Raw genomic sequence first — 19,889 nt, forward strand, 5'->3', positions numbered from 1 at the left:
AACTGCTATTAAAACATTCAAATCATAGTTTAAACTTTGTATAACTGTGAGATTCTTTTCATTTATAATGTAGACCATGTCTTTACTTTTTTAAACGCAAGGTCTCATTCAGAAGGCCAAGAAATATTTAATTTGAATGTAGCTATAAGAAAAAAAAATGTAGTCTTAAACTTTCTCAAGGAAACAGCCCTTATAAACTCAGGAAAATGAAAACTTGAACACATTTGGCACAAAACTTTGGACATTCCACTTACTCTGTTTCTGAACCTCAAAGATCACTTGCACAGTATGGATTTCAAACTTCAAAAACACTCCTCTGAAAAGAGTATCAGCCCATGTCTATACAAGTAATTTGCCCCTGAAATTTAGTTAACTAAATCTGTTCAGGGACTTAAGCAAGTAGAAAACATCCTTGTAGTCAAATAAGGTTTTAAAAGGAATTTCATGAGGCTGCATAAGAATTTTTAGGCCTCTGCTGACACATATTTATAAGTCTGGCTCAAAGAACTGTTACAAGACACTTACGGGTTCGCTCTGCCCGAAATGCCCTTAGGCCTCTCCCAGGACTTTGTTTCGAGACACAGCCTTCACTTCCTTCAAATTTTTTTTAGGACTCACTACTTACTTAAAATATTCCCTGTTTAATTTCACCATAAAGCCATTCTTAAAACACTGTTCCCATTTTTACATATAAAATATTTCTCACCTTGGATGAGATAGATGCCCAAGGAATAGGTCTTCTGTTACTATTTCATTATGTATATTAAATTTCATAATGGCATTAACTATTCCTCTCTCTCTCTCTCTCTCTCTCTCTCTCTCTCTCTCTCTCTCTCTCTCTCTCTCTCTCCTCTCCCTCCCTTTCTTCCTTCATTCTATCCTTCCCTCTCTCCCTCCCTCTTTCTCCTTCCTTCCTTCCTTCCTTCCTTCCTTCCTTCCTTCCTTCCTTCCTTCCTTCCTTCCTTCCTTCCTTCCTTCCTTCCTTCCTTCCTTTCTACTGTTCCCTCCCATCCCAAGATTGGGTACAATGTGGTACTCCCAGCTGAAAGTACTCTACTATCCTCAGCTCACAGCCCTTCAAAGGCCTCCCATTACAGTTAAAATGAAATGCAAGTAAGACCCTCTGACCACCACTCTCAGCTCACCTCCCACCACTCTGCCCTATCCCCATTCACCAGCCCCAGGACCTACACAGGCCTCTGCTATTTTCCCTCAGGGCTTTTGCACTGGCTGTTCCTTCTGCCTTTCTTCTCTGCTCACTTTCTCAGGTCTCTGTTCAAATGTCTCCCCTTTAGAGAGGATTTCCCCTAACTCCTTATCTAAAATAGCTGCTTCCCCTTACTACCGCCCACTTTTCTTTATAGCCCTAGCTGATATTATACTATATAATTATTTGGACAGCTATTCATTATCACCACAAGCACCAGCATGTAAGTTCCATGAAAGCAGGGTCTTCACCAATTTATTCTCAGCTGTATCCTTGCTGCCTACTACATGCCTGGCACATAGAAGGTATCTAGTAAATGTCCGTGAATAGCTGCTTCTGAGACTTAGGAAATTTATACTGTAGCTGAAAAACATCTTCTCTAGACACAAATCCAGTGTTATTCCTGTTAGGCTGGGCTTCCAAATAATGAACAGGATTCTTTATACCTAATTCTGAGCTTCCCCAGCTTCTCAATGGACTGCAACCCTCAAGGAAAAATTTTAATGCCCAGTTCATATTCTGGGTTACTCGGAGTCATAAGAATTACTCTTTTTTTTATTTTTTAAATATATATATATAATTTCAGAGAGGAAGGGAGATGGAGAGAGAGATAGAAACATTAATTATGAGAGAGAATCATTGATCGGCTGCCTCCTGAACATCCTACACTGGGGATGGAGCCCTAAACCCAGGCATGTGCCCTGACCAGGAATCAAACCATGACTTCCTGGTTCACAGGTCACCACTCAACCACTGAGTTACGCCAGGCAGACACTTTTTTTGTTTTTTATCCTCACTCCAGGTTAAGTTTCACTGGGGTGGGTGGGGAGGGAGAGAAACATCGATGTGAGAGAGAAACACCAATAGGCTGCCTCATACATTCACTCAGACCAAGGATCGAACCTGCAATCTTTTTATTTTTGGTGTATATAGCAATGATCAAACCAACCAAGACACCCAGCCAGGGCACAAGAATTATATTTTTGACAAAATGCCAAAGATACCCACACATAGAATACTATCTTACTCCACTGCTCCCTGCTTGTCATTTCAACCTTCACCAACTAAGGTAGTAAGGGATTTTTCCTCCTTACACTTCAATATGAGGGATACAACTCAGCTATATATTCTTCAACAGTACCCCCCAATCCTCCAAAGTGGATCTTCTGACCATCATTTGCTCAGTCCATCATCTCATTAATTCAAAATCAACACTTCACCCCACCCCAGCAGAGAAAAAATTTTGTAGGACACACTTTATTATCTAGGGCTTGCCTTTAGAATTGTAAACTATCACCCAAGCAAGGCAGTTATCTCTAATCTAAGATCCTTAAAAGGAACTTGTTCTCCAAGGACAACCCTAAGAACACAAAGAAACTGGACACAAGTCTAGAGCAACCTGAATCCTGAGCTGACAAAGTACAGGTATACCTTTCAGAATGTCTCACCAATTAACATTTTCCAGATAGAGTACTTCCTGGGTTTTGACACTCAGACTTCATAGATGGTATGTATCTCTCAATATAAGGTGTTCATGTAAGAAAAAATATATAGTTACATACCAATACCTAAAAACAACACTGTTAACAAAATAGTATGGGAAATACTGGAACACCAGGTGTTGACAGAGAAGACATATGGAGGATTACTATGTAAAGTAACTGCTTGTTAACAACCATATTAATTGTTTGATGTTCAAGAAGGCTGTTTTGAGTCTTTTTCATTGTATTTCTGAGTTACTTACATAGAGGAGTTTTTACTGTGTTTTTGTAACATTGTAGAAAATTAGTGGAGTTGAGTAATACATTATAATTTCTCCTACTTAAAATAATAAGTGCAGACCTCTGGCTTTTGGAATGGACTGCTGCCATTAACTGGGAGATGCCTGCATTTTCTTGGATTCTTTCACCCAAAACCCATCAACAAGCCTCTCCCTAGGCCTTTCTGATCTGGTCACAGTCCAGCAGCTCATCTGTTCTTAATCTCTAACTTTGACTCATTGAATCCCTTCTCCCCTCTTCATCTTCCAGCTCCCCTAACCACACTAATTTGGGTCATCCCTTGCCCCTCTTACCTTTCATTCCATTAACCACTTCCCTCTGTCCTTCTCTTTATTTTCAATTAATTTTTACTTTCACAGAAGGAATTTATGCACATAATCTAAGTGATCAAACGAGCTACAAGGATTATAATAACAAAAAACAATCCCTAGTCTCACCCTCTCATCCCCACCCCCAGTGCTGTGCCCAGAGTCACTGTCAACACTTGGCTCTGGCTTTAAGTGATTAAGTCTCAGTTATGTGCTACCTCCTGATTACTCCATTTTAAAGTTTACCTACCTCCTTCCTACTATGGTAAATGAGGATTCTTGCTCACTCACGCCCACTTCCCTTGCCCACAATCTTTCTCAATAAATTTACGCCAAAATTTTGGTTAAATTCATATTCAATGCATTAATTATTAAGATGTTGTTTGTTTATGAGCCAAATAAGATTTTCCTGATAAGATTTATCAATTTTACTTGTTCCCTCCCTCTTCTGGTTCTAATCTGTACTGAGAGTTTTCTAACTGCTAGATGTCATGGGTATAAGTTATGTTAGGATTTCCCTTCACTAATGTTCAAAAATTACCCAGCTTCTCTCTCCTACATAGGATTCCCCATTTCCCAATTCTCATGTCATCTTCCTTGGTTTATTCCTCAGTTTTTGCATAGATTTCATCCTGTAGACTTTTAGACTTTGCAAGTTTGAGAATATTTTATTCTATCCTTATACTTTATCAATTCACTTACTATAAGCTAAATTCAAATTTTGAAGATATTACTCTGTTGCCTTGCATCTTCTAAAGTTGTTTTTGATAATTTTCATTCCTGATCCTTTGATGGTTAAGTTTTCCTTCTTTTCTCTTGCTCTCTCAGTCAGCTTTAATGTGCTTTCTATTAACATTCAAGTTTCAAAATTCCCAGATGGTATACTTTGATTTGGTGTGTGCATTTTTTTCTTTTTTCTCTTCAAAAAAAAATTTTTATTCAGGTATAATTTGGGGGTTTTTTTTCATTTATTATGTTGAGCATCTAGTGAGCACCTTTCAATATGAGAATTCATGTTTTTACTTAAGAGAATCATTTTTTGCTGTTTAAAGTATTACATATGCCTCCTTTTTCCCCCCGATTGACACCCCCCAGGCCACTCCCACCCCTGAGGGCAAGCCACCACTGCCCCAGTGTCTGTGTCCATTGGTTATGCTAATATGCATGCATACAAGTCCTTTGGTTGAACTTTAACCTCCCCACTTGCCTTCTCTCTGAGGTTGGACAATCTGTTCAGTGCTACCTTGTCTCTGGATTTATTTTTGTTCATCAGTTTATGTTGATCATTATATCTCACATATGAGTGAGATCATGTAATATTTATCTTTCTCCAACTGGCTTATTTCGCTTAGAATAATGCTCTCCAGGTCCATCCATGCTATTGCAAATGGTAAAAGTTTCTTCTTTTTCATAGCAGCATAGTATTCCATTGTGTAGGTGTACCACATCTTTTAACCCACTCATCTGCTGATGGGCACTTAGGCTGTTTTCAAATCTTAGCTGTTGTAAATTATGTTGCTATGAACATAGGGGTGCATATATCCTTTCTGGTTGGTGTCTCCGGTTTCTTGGGATATCCCCTAGAAGTGAGATCACTGGGTCAAATGGGAGTTCTATTTTTAACTTTTTGAGGAATCTCATACTGTTTTCCACAGTGGCTGCACCAGTCTGCATTCCCACCAGCAGTGCACATCCGCATCCTCGCCAGCACTTGTCGTTTGTTGATTTTGGAGAAAAAAAAATTTTTAATAATTTTCTAGTGACAGTTTTCTCTATTTCACCTTACTAGTCAGATATCAAATTTCTGAAATTGGTTTATAAATTTTCCTATCTTTCTCTCTCTTATTGTCCAGTCTTTTTATTTCCTATTCCAGCAGAAAGTTCTTGCAATCCTTTTACAGAACATTTTGTTTTAGCAGTCATATTTTTAATGTCCAAAAGTGCTTCCTTATTGTTTGTTCATCTTTTTAAAATAACATTCTATTCTTTCTAGAGCATTCTCTTTTATCTCTGAGGACATCGAGGCTTCTTTGAAGCATTTTTCTGCTTTCAGCATTGTCCTTGTTTTCTCTGAATCCTTTCTTCTCTATTTGTTTGCTTCATGTTGGAGGCTTTCTTCCAAAGTCTAATTATCTCTTACTGTTCTATCACATTTAATAGTGAGTCACTAAAAAGCTGATTAGAAACTTTGTAAATGGGCTTTGAACAGGGTCTTAGAGTAGCAAGAGAATTTTTGTGGGAGGAGGTCACCAAATGTCATTTTGTCTCCAAGATGGCTAGTTTCCTCTCATAAAGATCGTCCAGTATTCCCAGTGGGGTTGGCAAGGCTGCCAGTGTGCCAGAGCTGACCAGAGGAAGGGAGTTGGGAATGTCACTGTTGAGATGCAGAACATCCTTTAATCCCCTGATTTTCAATTCTGCTCTCCTCCAGCTTTTCTTTATACTTAGAGCCCCCATGTTATTTCTCCAGAGACTCCTGTAAAGGTGGAAGGAAATGGTCTCCTTACTTACCAAAGGGCTCTGAGAATCTGATGGATCCTCAGAAAGACTTTCAAATAAATTCCCACCTGCCTTTTCTGGTACTGGTGCCTCTAATTCGTAAGCCTTTCCAGAGGGCTGTGAGCAAGCCCTCCCTTCACAGCACTTGTCTCTGACCTTTCTTCAGTCTGCTAAGTCATGCACCATCCTTTACCTACTTTCCATCTTTGTATCTTGTGGTTTAGGGTTATTTATGTCTCTTTGATTGTATCAAAGATGGAACTTGTGCCTTCTTTTCCTGTTGCCCTGCTGTTTCGGGATGATTATTTGAGAAAAGGAGAAGGAATGAGTGATGGGGGGAAAAAAGAGTAGATATGTCTTCATTCTGTCATCTTGAAACCTCTAGCCTTTTCTATTTCATAGGTCTTTGATCACACCATACTCTTCTCTCAGTTCCATTCTGACTCATAGTTTCTGTTTTCCAGATTTTCTGGGTGACTTAGATATCATTAGACTGATTTCAGACATATGACATTTAGTGTATTAATGAATTAACAAGTTCCACATGGGATATGATAAGTAGGGATACCTTTTTGTTGCAGTAATTATTGTCTTCAATTGTATAGGGCATACTCTTTTCCATAGTGCCTGCACCAATTTACATTCCCACCAACAGTGCACAATGGTTCCCTTTTCTCCACATCCTTGCCAACACTTGTTATTTCTTATCATTTTGATAATAAACATTTAACAGATCTGAGGTAATGCATCATTGTGGTTTTGATTTGCATTTTTCACATGATAAGTAATGTTGAGCATCTTTTCATGTGTCTATTAACCAATTGTATGTCTCCTTTGGAAAAATATTCAAATACTCTGCCCATCTTCTTAATTGGATTGTTTGGGTTTTTTCTCCTTTGCTGTACAGAAGTTTTTTTAATTTGATATAACCCCATTTGTTTATTTTGTTTTTGTTGCTGTTGCTTTTGATGTCAAATTTTAAAAAATCATCACCAAGACCATGTCAAGGAACTTACCACCAATGTTTTTTTCTCGGACTTTTATGGTTTCAGGTATTACAAATAATTAATTCATTTTGAGTTCCTTTTTATGTATGGTGTAAGATAGGGTTCTGTTTTGTTCTATGGAATGTGGCTGTCCATTTTCCCCCACATCATTTATTGGAGAAACTGTCCTTTCTTCATTGTATATTTTTGGCTTCTTTGTCATAAATTAATTAATCACATACATGTGAGCTTATTTTTGGACTCTCTATTGCATTCCATTGATCTATGTGTCTGTTTGTATGGCAAAATAGTTACTATTTTTTACTTTGAAAGCACAGGGACATCCAAATTTAATTCCAAAAGTTCAAGTTTTCTTTATCTTCTTTTCACTTAGATCAGTGGTTCTCAACCTTTCTAATGCCTCAACCCTTTAATACAGTTCCTCATGTTGTGGTGACCCCCAACCATAAAATTATTTTCATTTCTACTTAATAACTATAATTTTGCTACTAAGACCATTGGAAAACACATATATTTACATTATAATTCATAATAGTAGCAACAAAAATAATTTTATGGTTGGGGGTCACCATAACGTGAGGAACTGTATTAAGGGTCGAAGCATTAAGAAGGTTGAGAACCACTGCCTTAGATATTCACACCCTTGAAGGGTCAGAAAAAAATACCAAAAAAAAAAAAAAGTTTCATCAATCCTTCCATTAAAAAATAAATCAATTCCTTTACCTCAAGGCATCACAGACACCAGATTATCTCTTTTTCCAGGCATAGCCAGACTTTTTTACCTCTCATAGACTCTTCAACCCCTTCCTAATTTAAACTGCTTTTTCCAAAGTTTTATTCAATTTCTTTCATGCTAATCCAATGGCTACTTCTTATCTTTGTCCCAACCTCTCAGCAGCATCTAACACCACTGCCACTCCTTCCACAAAATATTCTCTTCCTTGTCTTTGCTGTTGCCTCGCTTTCTGGTGTTCCTCCCATCCGTCTGATGACTACTCACTCTCTTCAGTGGACATCTCTTCCTCTGCCATCCCTCAAATGTGTGTACCTGTCAGAATCTGTCATACTCTTCCTTATCTTTCTACCTGCACTGTTCCCTGGATATTCTCCTCTTCTCCTATGGCTTCAAAATTAATTACATACTAATGACTCTCGAGTGGACCACCTCAAGTCCAGATCTCCCTTCAGAGGTATTGTTTGTAACTAAATTTTAAATAACTCCATCAGTAGTATGTCCACAGATTCCTCATACTCAACATTTCTATTTTCCTCTACACCAATTTTTCCATCACTATTACTTATCCCCATGATTTACACCAAGTCAGAGACCTGAATATACTCCTTGACTCTTTGTGTCCCCAGTCCTCACACCCAATCAATAATCAAGTCTTATTGATTCTTTCTGAGATGGACCTTAAATTTATGAGGCAATTCTCCCCATTTTCACTGCTACTTCCTTAAACCAAATTATCTCCCTACTGCTATTAATGTTGGCCTCAAATCTAGATTTTATAATAGAGCCAGGGTGATAATTCTAAAATACGATTATATTACTCTCCTTACTAAAAGTTTGCAATTTTTTTTTTACCCTGCTATCAGGATAAGACCAAATTACTCAACATGGTTTACAAGCAGCTAGTCTTCTACCCTGTCATCCAAATTACTCTGTGTTTCAGTTAAGTTTATTTTAGTTCTTCCAATAAGCCATGATCACTCTTACCCTACATATTTCCCCATGATGTGGCCTCCATCTGATACATGACTATCTGATATTATCAGTGTTCTCATGCTATCAGTATTTCTTGACTAACATCTACAATCCTTGTGTTTCAGTTTAGCTGTCCTATGCTCTCTAAATCTGGGTTAGATCTGCTGCCATAGCATAGCACTTATCCATTTATCACACTCTATAATAGTTGTCTATGTACTTGTCTCTGTTCCCCTTTTAGATCATAAGCACTGGTGAGGGTTAAAACTACCTAATAAATCTTCAATGCCTTGAACATTACCTAGCACAAAGGAACCACAAATAAATAATGGTTAAATTAAGACAGTTTTTATATATGGACTTTCATTCCCTTGCTTTCTCTCCTCTCAAACAAACAATAACAAGCAAATCATCCTTCCCTCCAAATAAGCCATTACTTACAAAGGGATAAGTAATGTATAATTACATATGACAGGTAAGGAAAATGCTATGAGGCTTTGCTTTCTCCTTCATTTCTCTCTTTTCTCTTGTATATAAAATTTTCAAATGGGAAGTTTAGATAGCCTTAAAAAAGACTAAGCATGTAGATGTCTTTTCTCTTGATCTGCCTGATGCCCAATCTGTGTTCCCAAACCATGTATAAACTTGGTGGTGTATGTATATGAAATAAAAAGAACCTATGATAACATTTTATTGAAACCAGAACTCAAAGCATTAATTAAAGCTAAGCACACCTGCTCTGAACTGCAAAGTTGGAGATTTATGTGAACTTGTAAAGTTAAGGATTTCTGACCTCCAGTAGGATTTATGTTTCCTTTAAATAAGCACTTCCTCTTTGTAATGCAATATTTTTTTTAAGTTTATATCAGTGACTAACCTTCTGGCATAAACAGATATGCTGTTCAGTTCCTTTATTGCCTGGTTTTACCCACTGTTTGCCAAATATTTAAAGTCTTGGGTGAAAATAAGCAGGTTCAACCACGAGGCCTAGAATTTCTTGTTCTGAACTTGTTAATGAGGTGATCTAAAATATATCCATTCATTCAAACTCCACACTGTAGATTAAGAGCATTTCAATATAGTTATTCACAGATATACTCACTGCTTGGAAGGTATCAACTACCTTAGAGTGGTTTATTACAAGCAAGACTTGTTAAGTTACAATACATGCATGTATAGTCTGTTCAGCAAGACAAAGTTTTCCAATCAAAGGAAGACATTCTAATGTTCAGATTCAGATACAAATACCTTTAGGAAAAGAGGTTTCTGTGAGGTTACCTTGGATAGGTTCATTCCCAGAACTGTGAGTGTCACCAAGCCAGCACAACAGACCAGGGCACTGGAGCTGGAGAGGCCAGAACTTGGAGGGATAGTCCCATCCACCAGGCAATTCATTCCCGCCAGGTCGCTAAGACCAAAGTGTTCCTAAGGATAGAAGAAAACACAGCACTGGTCACTTTGGTGTTGGATTCAAGGAGTAGCAAAGTGTTATTTTACTCCGCAGGGAGCAAAAGTCTATCAATGGACTTATTAGGCTATTTATAGAAACTACTTGTGCAATTCGGTTGCATCTATGATATTTCATGTAAGGGTATGATAATATGAGGATTACTTTTTATTCTGTTCAACAAAAAGCTACTGATCCATTTCCTAAAATTGCCTTGAATTATCTCTTTCTTGGACATTAATTGATTTGAACAAACATGGGAAAATAATTGAACAGTTATAATTAAACTTCTCAAGTAGCAAGAAATGAAATGCACAATTATTAGCAAGACAGATTTAATCGCTATGTAATACATCCCAACACTCTGAGATGTAAAACTCTAACATCAAGTAGTAGCTTATTTCTATGGAGTATGTTTCTTCAGAAGGGCCTCTAAAGAAAAAGGATTCCAAACTTTCAGTTCTGTTTTCCTATGGAAAAACCTAGGCAATAAAATATTAAGAGACTTTCCCAAGCTCATGGGTAGGGAGCCTAGGAGTAGGACCCAGGTCTCCAATTTTTGGATGAGAACTTCTCCATTGCAATCAGAAATCTGAGCCAGCACACTGTCACTGTGATTTAATGTAAGTCAGCTCTATGAGGAAATCCAGATTTTTACTGGAGTTTATAGCTACAATTTAGCCATATGGTAGCTTTCAAGACAGCCAAATTATAATTCAGCCACAAATAAGAGTACAGACTCTAAATAAAGCAGGGAAACTCTTATTTCTCTGATCTAAAGATAGAAAGCTCTAGGTTACTTAGACGAATATGTAGGATGCCACTTAGGATGCTAACACATATAACCTTTGTGGTTTAAGATTAAAAATAAATTCAAGCCCAGCCAGCACTGCTCAGTGGTTCAGCATCAACCTATTAACCAGGAGGTCACGGTTCAATTCCTGGACAGGGCACATGCCCAGGTTGTGGGCTTGACCCCCAGTGTGGGGTATGCAGGAGACACCAATCAATGATTCTCTCTCATCATTGATGTTTCTCTCTCTCTCCCTCTCCCTTCCTCTCTGAAATCAATTAAAATATTTTTTTAAAATCAATAAATAAATTCAAAGCTACTTCCTCATCAAGAAAAGTACCACTGTTTGCAAATTACTCAAAAGGCTCAAAACCAAAGTATAAAATACTATTATATTACATAAGAATGCATTTCATCATACATATTATTCAATGAAGAAATTTCTTTTTTTTTTCTTTTTTTTAATATTTTATTGATTTTTTACAGACAGGAAGGGAGAGGGATAGAGAGCTAGAAATATCGATGAGAGAGAAACATTGACCAGCTGCCTCTTGCACACCCCCTACCGGGAATGTGCCCACAACCAACGTACATGCCCTTGACCGGAATCGAACCTGGGACCCTTCAGTCCGCAGACCGACGCTCTACCGCTGAGCCAAACCGGTCTCAGCTCAATGGAGAAATTTCAATAAACCGTTATAATAACCAAAGTAACAACAAAACACTACAAAAAAAAAAAGAAAAAGACTGGTTTAATTTTTTGTCCTTTTTTTCCTAAACTGCCAAACTTCATGCACAAAGAGATTCAGTTGGATGTATACTTCTCTTCTTGATTTCAAGTCATCTAAAAATTTCCTTTCCAGAAATACAAACAGATTATAAACTGCTGCTGCCAATGCCTTTAAAAAAAAAATCCTTGTTGAATGCTATATATTTCACCATAAACTGATTCACAGGGTTTCATGAATGTGAATCATACTTACAAACTTATCATGCAATGTTTAAATTAAAACTTAGATTCAAAAATGCAAATGGCTTTTGCCAAATTCTGTAATAGCTCTATCCCAAAAGGATAACATGTTCAATTTAATATAAACAGATTATCCTCTGGACCTTTCTAGTATTTGAGTTGGAAGGTCTCTGAACAGGCTAACTTGAAATTACTTTTCTGTCAAAAATTCATTGCACAAACCTGCTTTTGCACATAAGTTATCAAACCAAAAAGGATGGCTTTGGGACCTGAAATTCTCAAAAGCAACACAAAACAACATGCATTATTTAGGTTGCCTTACCCATATGCTACAAAAGGCATGCTGCTATGAGAAAGATCAAATTGCATTTGCCAGGTAAATGCTTCCAAATACTGTAATTCCCAGTAACAGATATGACAAGTCAAATCTTTTGAAGGTTTAAAACCTTCCAATAACTTTTCCCATAAATTTTTACCATGTATCTGGGGGAAGGAAGGAAGGATGGAAGGAACAAAGGAAGGAAGGGAAGGAGAAACTCCAAGTCCAGGACCTATAATTAGAGACTACACATAAGAAATAAATGCAATGTGTTTCTGTAACAAACAGGCCACTGAGCGCTGGGCCACTCACAACAAAGTTTCAGATCAGACTGCCAGACAATAAGGAAAACAAGCTCTCTAAAACATGGATTTTAATAACAAAATTAATTGATTTAACAAATCGACTTTCTTTTTGTCCTTTACACTTTTTTACTTAGGAGAAAGGAAATATTTTATTTTCTCGTTCTTGTACACGACATTAGAGATGTTCAAAGTAATTATTCAAAGTTTCTAGGAAAATACTTATTTTTTATTTTTTTAATCAGAGAGGAAGGGAAAAGGAGAAAAAGATAGAAACATCAATGATAAGAGAATCACTGATTGGCTCTGCCTCCTGCCATGTCCCCCATTGAGGATCAAGCGTGCAACCTGGGCATGTGCCCTTGACCAGAATCAAACCCTGGACCTTTCAGTCCCCAATGCTCTATCCACTGAGCCAAACCTGCTAGGGTGGAAAATACTTATTCTAATAAATTTCACTACATTTTTGTAAGCCCACCTGATAATAATAGTAGTTACCATTTATTGAATGTCTACTATACATCAAGCATTGTGTAATCCTTGCAACCACCCTGTTGAGATAGCAGTGACATCACTTTATAGATAACAGATCTGAGACTTAATATGTTAAATTAATGCAGCTGGAACAAAATGTGAATAATATTACTAGAATGTATCCTTCAAAAGAAAATTTGGAGGGGAAATTTAAAAAAAAACAAAAACAAAACAGAAACATGTCCGATGTACCTGATCTGTGAACAGCCATAGCTATCCCTGTGAACACCACCCAGAAAAAGTCTTATCTACCCCATCCCCTGAAATATCTAAATTAGCAAAACAGAACAGAAACATTAGTTGGTATTAAGAGACAAAAATGATAGAGTAAATAAATCTTGATACAATCGCCATCACAGTCTCAGATGTTAGTAGGTGCCTTATAAACCAATTTACCTGAATTCCTTTAAATCCACATAGAAAATAGTTGTGCCACAGAGGCTTGGTTTTGTCGATCTGAATGTTGTTAGTACCAGTACTGAAGTCCCTGCAAAAACAAGACACATAACTATCAGGCCAGGCCTTGTGCTGCAAAATCAACGGCTGACTGCTGCCATCTTGTGCCCAGGCAGTGACACTGAAATCTCACCTCCCATTTATTTTCAATACAGTATATGCACTTCACGCCTACCCCAAAACAACAAACATCTCCAGCCGCTAAAAGTTAAGAGAAGTTATAGTGACCTTAATAACTAAACTACTTCCAACTGACCCTTCTTATTTCCTGAAACAGAGAGGATCAATATGTTTTAGCATAATCTATACCACTTTTTATTTCATGATGGTCCTTGTTATGCTAGTGGAAACCTTATCCTTTCGCCCTGCTGTTTGGTGTACTGATAGTTGGAATGGAAGCCTTCTTCCCCACACTCTCTGTCACCCATAGAATTCTATCATATGCACAGTTTAAGGAAAAAGGGAATAAATAAAACAAATGATGATTCTGATTATCATAACTCATTGAATAAAATAAGATGCCATAAATCTACACTGATATAAATTAACAAATGAATAGTTACATGAAGGAGAAGGGAAAGCACTTCCTTAGAATCAAATGCCAACTAATTAGATGTAGAAAAATGATAGAAATTTTAAAAAAATCACTATTTGGCCAACTCCATGGTAACTGTTTCATGAAAGAATCAATGGATGCTAAAGTCACTGAGTAAAAACTTGATGAGAAAAAATATACTTATATACACTCCAAGTATTTCCTCACCAGATATTATTTAATGGAGAAAAAAACTTGCCTGAGCTCAGCTGCTATAGCAAAAACTTGTTCTATAGCATCACATCCTGGGGAGAAAGGGCCTCTATTCGCCAGTTATTTCTGCATTCATTGGCTGATTCTTTTTTGTTTTTAATATATTTTATTGATTTTTCACAGAGAGGAAGAGAGAGGGATAGAGAGCAAGAAGCATCGAGAGAGAGAGAATCATCAATCAGCTGCCTCCTGCAAACCCTCCCACTGGGGATGTGCCCGCAACCAAGGTACATGCCCTAGACCGGAATCGAACCCAGGACCCCTCAGTACACAGGCCAACACTCCATCCACTGAGCCAAACCAGTTCTGGCTCATTGGCTGATTCTTGTATGTGCTCTGACTGGGGATTGAACCCACAACCTTGGCATATCAAGATGATGTTCTAACCAACTGAGCTAGCTGGCCAGGGCCTCCTTGTTGACTTTATATCTGAAGGCTCTATCCAGTGGTGCAAGTGGGGTGTTAAAGTTGCTTACATTATTGTAGTGCTATCAATTTCTCCCTTGAAGCCTGTTAATAGTTGCTTTATATATTTTGGTGCTCCTGAGTTGGGTGCATATATATTAATAAATGTTATATCTTCTTGATGTCCTCCTTATCATTAAATAATGTCCATTTTTGCCTTCTCATTACCAATTCTTTTGGCTTGAAGTCTATTTTTCCTTAAGTATGGCTATACCTGCTTTCTTTTGGATGCCATTTGCTTACAGCAGTGGTCGGCAAACAGTGGCTTGAGAGCCACATGCGGCTCTTTGGCCCCTTGAGTGTGGCTCTTCCACAAAATACCATGGCCTGGGTGAGTCTGTTTTAAGAAGTGGAGTTAGAAGAAGTTTAAGTTTAAAAAATTTGGCTCTCAAATTTCAATCATTGTACTGTTGATATTTGGCTCTGTTGACTAATGAGTTAACCACTGGCTTAGAGTATCATCTTCTGCCCCTGTCTTATTTTTCTGCCCAGCCTTTTCCTAAGGTTCAAAAACAGGCACTCATTTCCCACCAACATTTTTCCCTGCATTACCTCACCCATCTGCTTTCTCCATTCTTATACCCATGTTATAGAATGCTAAGAAAAAAGTCTTCAAAATGAGCAGACATGACTCACTTTCCACTTACACATTTTTTAAAAATATACATTTTATTGATTTTCCACAGAGAGGAAGGAAGAGGGATAAAGAGCTAGAAATGTCGATGAGAGAGAAACATCAACCAGCTGCCTCCTGCACACCCCCTACCGAAGATGTGCCCGCAACCAATGTACATACCCTTGACCGGAATCGAACCTGGGACCTTTCAGTCCACAGACCAACGTTCTATCCACTAAGCCAAACCGGTTTCGGCCTCTTACACATTTTACTCATTCATTCACCTGTTCTTCCAACAAACATTTGACCAGTGTCTACCCTACTTGTGTCAGGAACTAGGTTGGACCATTTACAAGAACAATATTATCAAAAAAGTAAATACTTAGCCCCAGCAGTTTGACTCAGTGGAGACAACTGACTAAAGGGTCCCGAGTTCAATTACAGTCAAGGGCACATATCTCAGTTGCAAGCTCCTCCTCAGCCCAGGCCCTAGTTGGAGTGTGTGCAGGAGGCAACCAATCAATGTGTTTCTCTCACATCGATGTTTCTCTCTCTCTTTCCCTCTCTTCCACTCTCTCTAAAAATCAATGGAAAAATAACCTCAGGTGAGGATTTAAAAAAAAAAAAAAAAGGTAAACACTGATGGGAAAATTTAACAAAGCATGTACCTTCAAAACAACAAAATACTTTTGAGCAAAAATGAAGACCTACATAAATGGAGAGAAACACTGTGTCCATGAATTAAAAGAATAAATACTATTAAGATGTCAATTATTTCCAAATTGATTTATACATTCAGTTTAACCCTAATAAAAATTCAAGCATGCTTTCTCATAGAAATTGAATATCTAATTCTAAAATTAATGAAAAAATGCAAAAGATCTAGCATAGCAAAAACAAATTTTAAAAAGACAAAATTAGAAGATTTACACTGCCTGAGTTCACAGGGCTTCTTACAAAGCTACAGTCTTCAGATACTGTGTTATTAACATAAAGATGCACAAATATATCAATAGAACAGAATAGAACCTAGATATATATCCCTACGTATATTACCAATTGCTTTTCAAGATAATTCAATGGAAAAAATAATTTTTCCAATAAATGGTGGGAAACAATTGGACAGCCACAGGCAAACACAAAAACCTCAGCCTTTATTTCATGCCACATACAAAAGTTAACTCAAAATGAATCATAGACCTAAATATAAGAACTAAAATTATAAAACTTCTAAAATAAAACACTGGGGAAAAGTTTAATGACTTTTGGTTTTAAAAAGGTTTCTTAAATGCAGTCAAAAACTACAAATTCAATAATTAGGCCTGAAAAAATCAATAATTAGGACTTCATCAAATTTAAAAACTTTTCTTCTTCAAACTACACAGTAAAGAAAATGAAAATTCAAGTCACAGATTGGATGAAATATTCTGCAAAACATACATCTAACAAAGAACTTGTATCTACAATATATTAAGAAACTCTTATAGATTACACATCAATAATAGATGATGAAAAAACTACTTTAAAATGGGCAAATTATTTGGACAGACCATTAATCAAATAAGATATATAGATGACAAAAAATATATGAAATAATGTTCAATATCACTAGAGAAATTAAAAACCACAATGCACTACTACTATACATTTATGAGAGTGGCTAAAATTTAAAGACATGTTAGCAAGGATGTGGATCAATTGGAACTCTCATACACTGATGGTGGAAATGGAAATGTTACAACCACTTTGGAAAATAGGCAAATTTTTTGAAAAGTTAAACCAGACAGTCCAACCCTATGTATTTACCCAAGAAAAATGAAACACATGTCCACATATAGATTTGGACACAATTATTCTTAGCAGCATTATTCATAACTAGAGTCCCAGTGCACTAAATTCATGCATGGGTAGGGTCCCACCTGGCTGGCAATCAGGACTGATCTGTGGGTCGCTAGTCACTGTCTGTGGGGTGACCGGTGGGGCGATCAGGACCCCATATGCACCCGCTTTGGCCTGGCGTCACCTGCTCGCTGGCCCAACCCCCTACCGCCACTGCCAGTCGCCATCTGTGGGGCAACTGGTAGGGCCATCAGCAGGGTGACTGGGGCCCCCACTCGCACCAGCCTTGACCTGAGGCCACCTGTTCACTGGCCCTGCCCTCCTCCCTCCCTCCCCCGACCTCACCCACTCCACCACTGACGAAGGTCAGTGCACTTCTAACTCCCAGTCATTGGAACTCCCTTCCATTGGGAAAATTTGCATATTGGCTTTTTATTATATAGGATAGCCAAAAACTGGAAATGATCTAAGTGCCCATCAATGGTGAATAGATAAATTATGGTATCTCCATGCAATGAATGCTACACAACATGTGAAGAATTCTGGGAGACATGCTGCATACTCCCTAGGGTCCTACTAGACTAAAGTCCCTTATCCTCAGCAGAGAATACTTGCCTTGATAATTTACCTCTGCTTCCCTAACTCATTCTCTATGCTGTTTCACTACCACTCCTGGAATCATTTATTATACCAATACTCCACCTTCATCCAAGTCTGTCTCAGGCTTTGTTTTTGTGAAAAAAATAAATCTGAAACCACATATTTATAGCAATGGGAATTGTTAAGTGAACTGGACTAAATAAATATGACAAATTATTATGCACCCAATATTAAATATTTGCAAACAATGACACAAAATTGTGTTTGAGATAATGTAAGGTTTTTCTCTAAAGGGTCCAAAATGTACGTAAGATATATGCAAAGTAAATAGAAAATATTTATGCAGTTATGCAAAGTAAATAGAAAATAAAAGGATCCTATACAATAAGTTCCATACAAAGGTAAGGAATTTCTATATCTTGTACAACCTGGTATAATGCCTTTTCAAAGTCTCACATAAAATAATTGCATAATAAACATAACTGCAGGCAAATTGTCCAATGAACAATAAGCCAAAAATATAATGTGCCAATTATATGCCAAATTTTTTTTTGTACTTAGCAAGTCAAATCCATCATAATATATTATTAGCAAGTAGGTCTCATCCCTGGAATAAAAAGACAGTTCAATATTTAAAAGTCATCAATATAATTCATATTTTTTAAAAATTATCAATATTGAGTAGATATTTAATAAAATTCCATACCCATCAATTATTTTTTTTAATCTTAGCAAACTGAGAATTAAAAATAATCCTTTTTAAAAAGATGGTGCCTAAGGCAAGGAAGGATGCCCTTACCCCTCCCAAAGCTAAAGCAAAGGTTTTGAAAACAAAGAAAGGCATCCACAGACACACAAAAAAAAGATCCTCACGTCACCCACCTTCCAACAGCCAAAGTCACTGAGGCTCTGAAGGCAGCCTAAATATCCTTGGAAGAGCGCACCCAGAAGAAACAAGTTTTACTGCTATGCCATCATCAAACTCCCCCTGACTGCACATCAGCCATGAAGAAGACAGAGAGAATGGTACACTTGTGTTCATTGTGAACATCGAGGCCAACAAGCACCAGATCAAACGGGGTGAAGAAGCTCTGTGACATTGATCAGGCCTGATGGAGAGAAGAAGGCATATGTTCGACTGGCTCCTGACTATGATGCTTTGGATATTGCCAACAAAATTGGGGTCATCTAAACTGAGGTCAGCTGCCTAATTCTAAATATAAAAATTTTGCACTGTAAAAAGAAATTAAAAGAAATAAAAAATAATAGCAACAACAGAAAGTATATTCTTAACTTAATAAAGCATATATACTAGAAAGTTAAATCTCTTATATACTACTCTATGTTTGACACTGAGGCTGCAGCACTGAAGAAGTGCAGCAACAGTACCTGAATTCACAAAGCTTATAATTACTGGGGGATAGAGACAAGTAAGCAGCCAATGGCAATACAGCATGGTAAAATGTTATGACAAGAGAATCAGAAGGTGCCCTAGTAACATAAGAAAGGCACCAGCACTGACTTTCCTGGAGATAATTACCGCATTAGATGATGAATAACTTCTAGGCAGGTACAGAGTTATTTTCATCTTTGTATTGCTCAGTATCTAAAATAACGTCAGACACATGATAAATCTTCAGTAAATATTTCTCTTTTTTATCTTTATTGTTCAGAGTATTACAGATGTCTCCTCTTACCTCCTCCTCCACTGCCCCCATCCACCCAGTTCCCAACCCACCCCATGACTTCACTACTCTATTTTCTGTGTCCATAGGTAATGCATATCCTATATAATAAAAGGCTAATATGCAAATCGACCAAACAGCAGAAGGACAAGTCAATATAATATGCATTGACCACCAGGGGCAGAGCTCCCACAGGGGTTGTGTCACTCAGCCAGAATCTGGGCTCACAGCTGGTGTCCACAGCTGTGGTGGTGGGAGCCTCTCATGCCTCTGCAACAGCACTAAGGATGTCCCCTGAGGGCTCTAGGACTGTGAGAGAAGGCAGGCCTGGCTGAGGCCCCCCCCCCCCCCGAGTGCACAAATTTCATGCACTGGGCTTCTAGTATGTATATAACATTTTTGGTTAACATCTTTCTGCCCAACCTCCCCCCTTCCCTCTGAGATTGTCAATCTGTTCTATGTTTCCATGCCTCTGGTACTATTTTATTCATCAGTTTATTTTGTTCATTAGATTGTTTCTTTTGATTTTTAGATTCAATTGTTGA

General features: G+C 37.6%; 1 protein-coding gene across 3 annotated transcripts in view; it reads right to left on the reverse strand.

Annotated features, from left to right (window-relative positions):
- The window catches only part of GALK2 (galactokinase 2), a 122,448-nt gene that overhangs the window by 83,951 nt on the left and 18,608 nt on the right, over nt 1–19,889 (reverse strand). For all 3 annotated transcript variants that reach the window (XM_084898276.1, XM_084898278.1, XM_084898277.1), the window contains 2 exons: nt 13,272–13,362; nt 9,789–9,935 (listed from right to left, as the gene is read on the reverse strand). In XM_084898276.1, the coding sequence (XP_084754402.1) occupies nt 9,789–9,935; nt 13,272–13,362 (238 nt within the window). The remainder of the gene's footprint in view (nt 1–9,788; nt 9,936–13,271; nt 13,363–19,889) is intronic.

This window comes from Pipistrellus hanaki, assembly GCF_964339955.1.
Source record: "Pipistrellus hanaki genome assembly, chromosome: 1".
Lineage (NCBI taxonomy): Eukaryota > Metazoa > Chordata > Mammalia > Chiroptera > Vespertilionidae > Pipistrellus > Pipistrellus hanaki.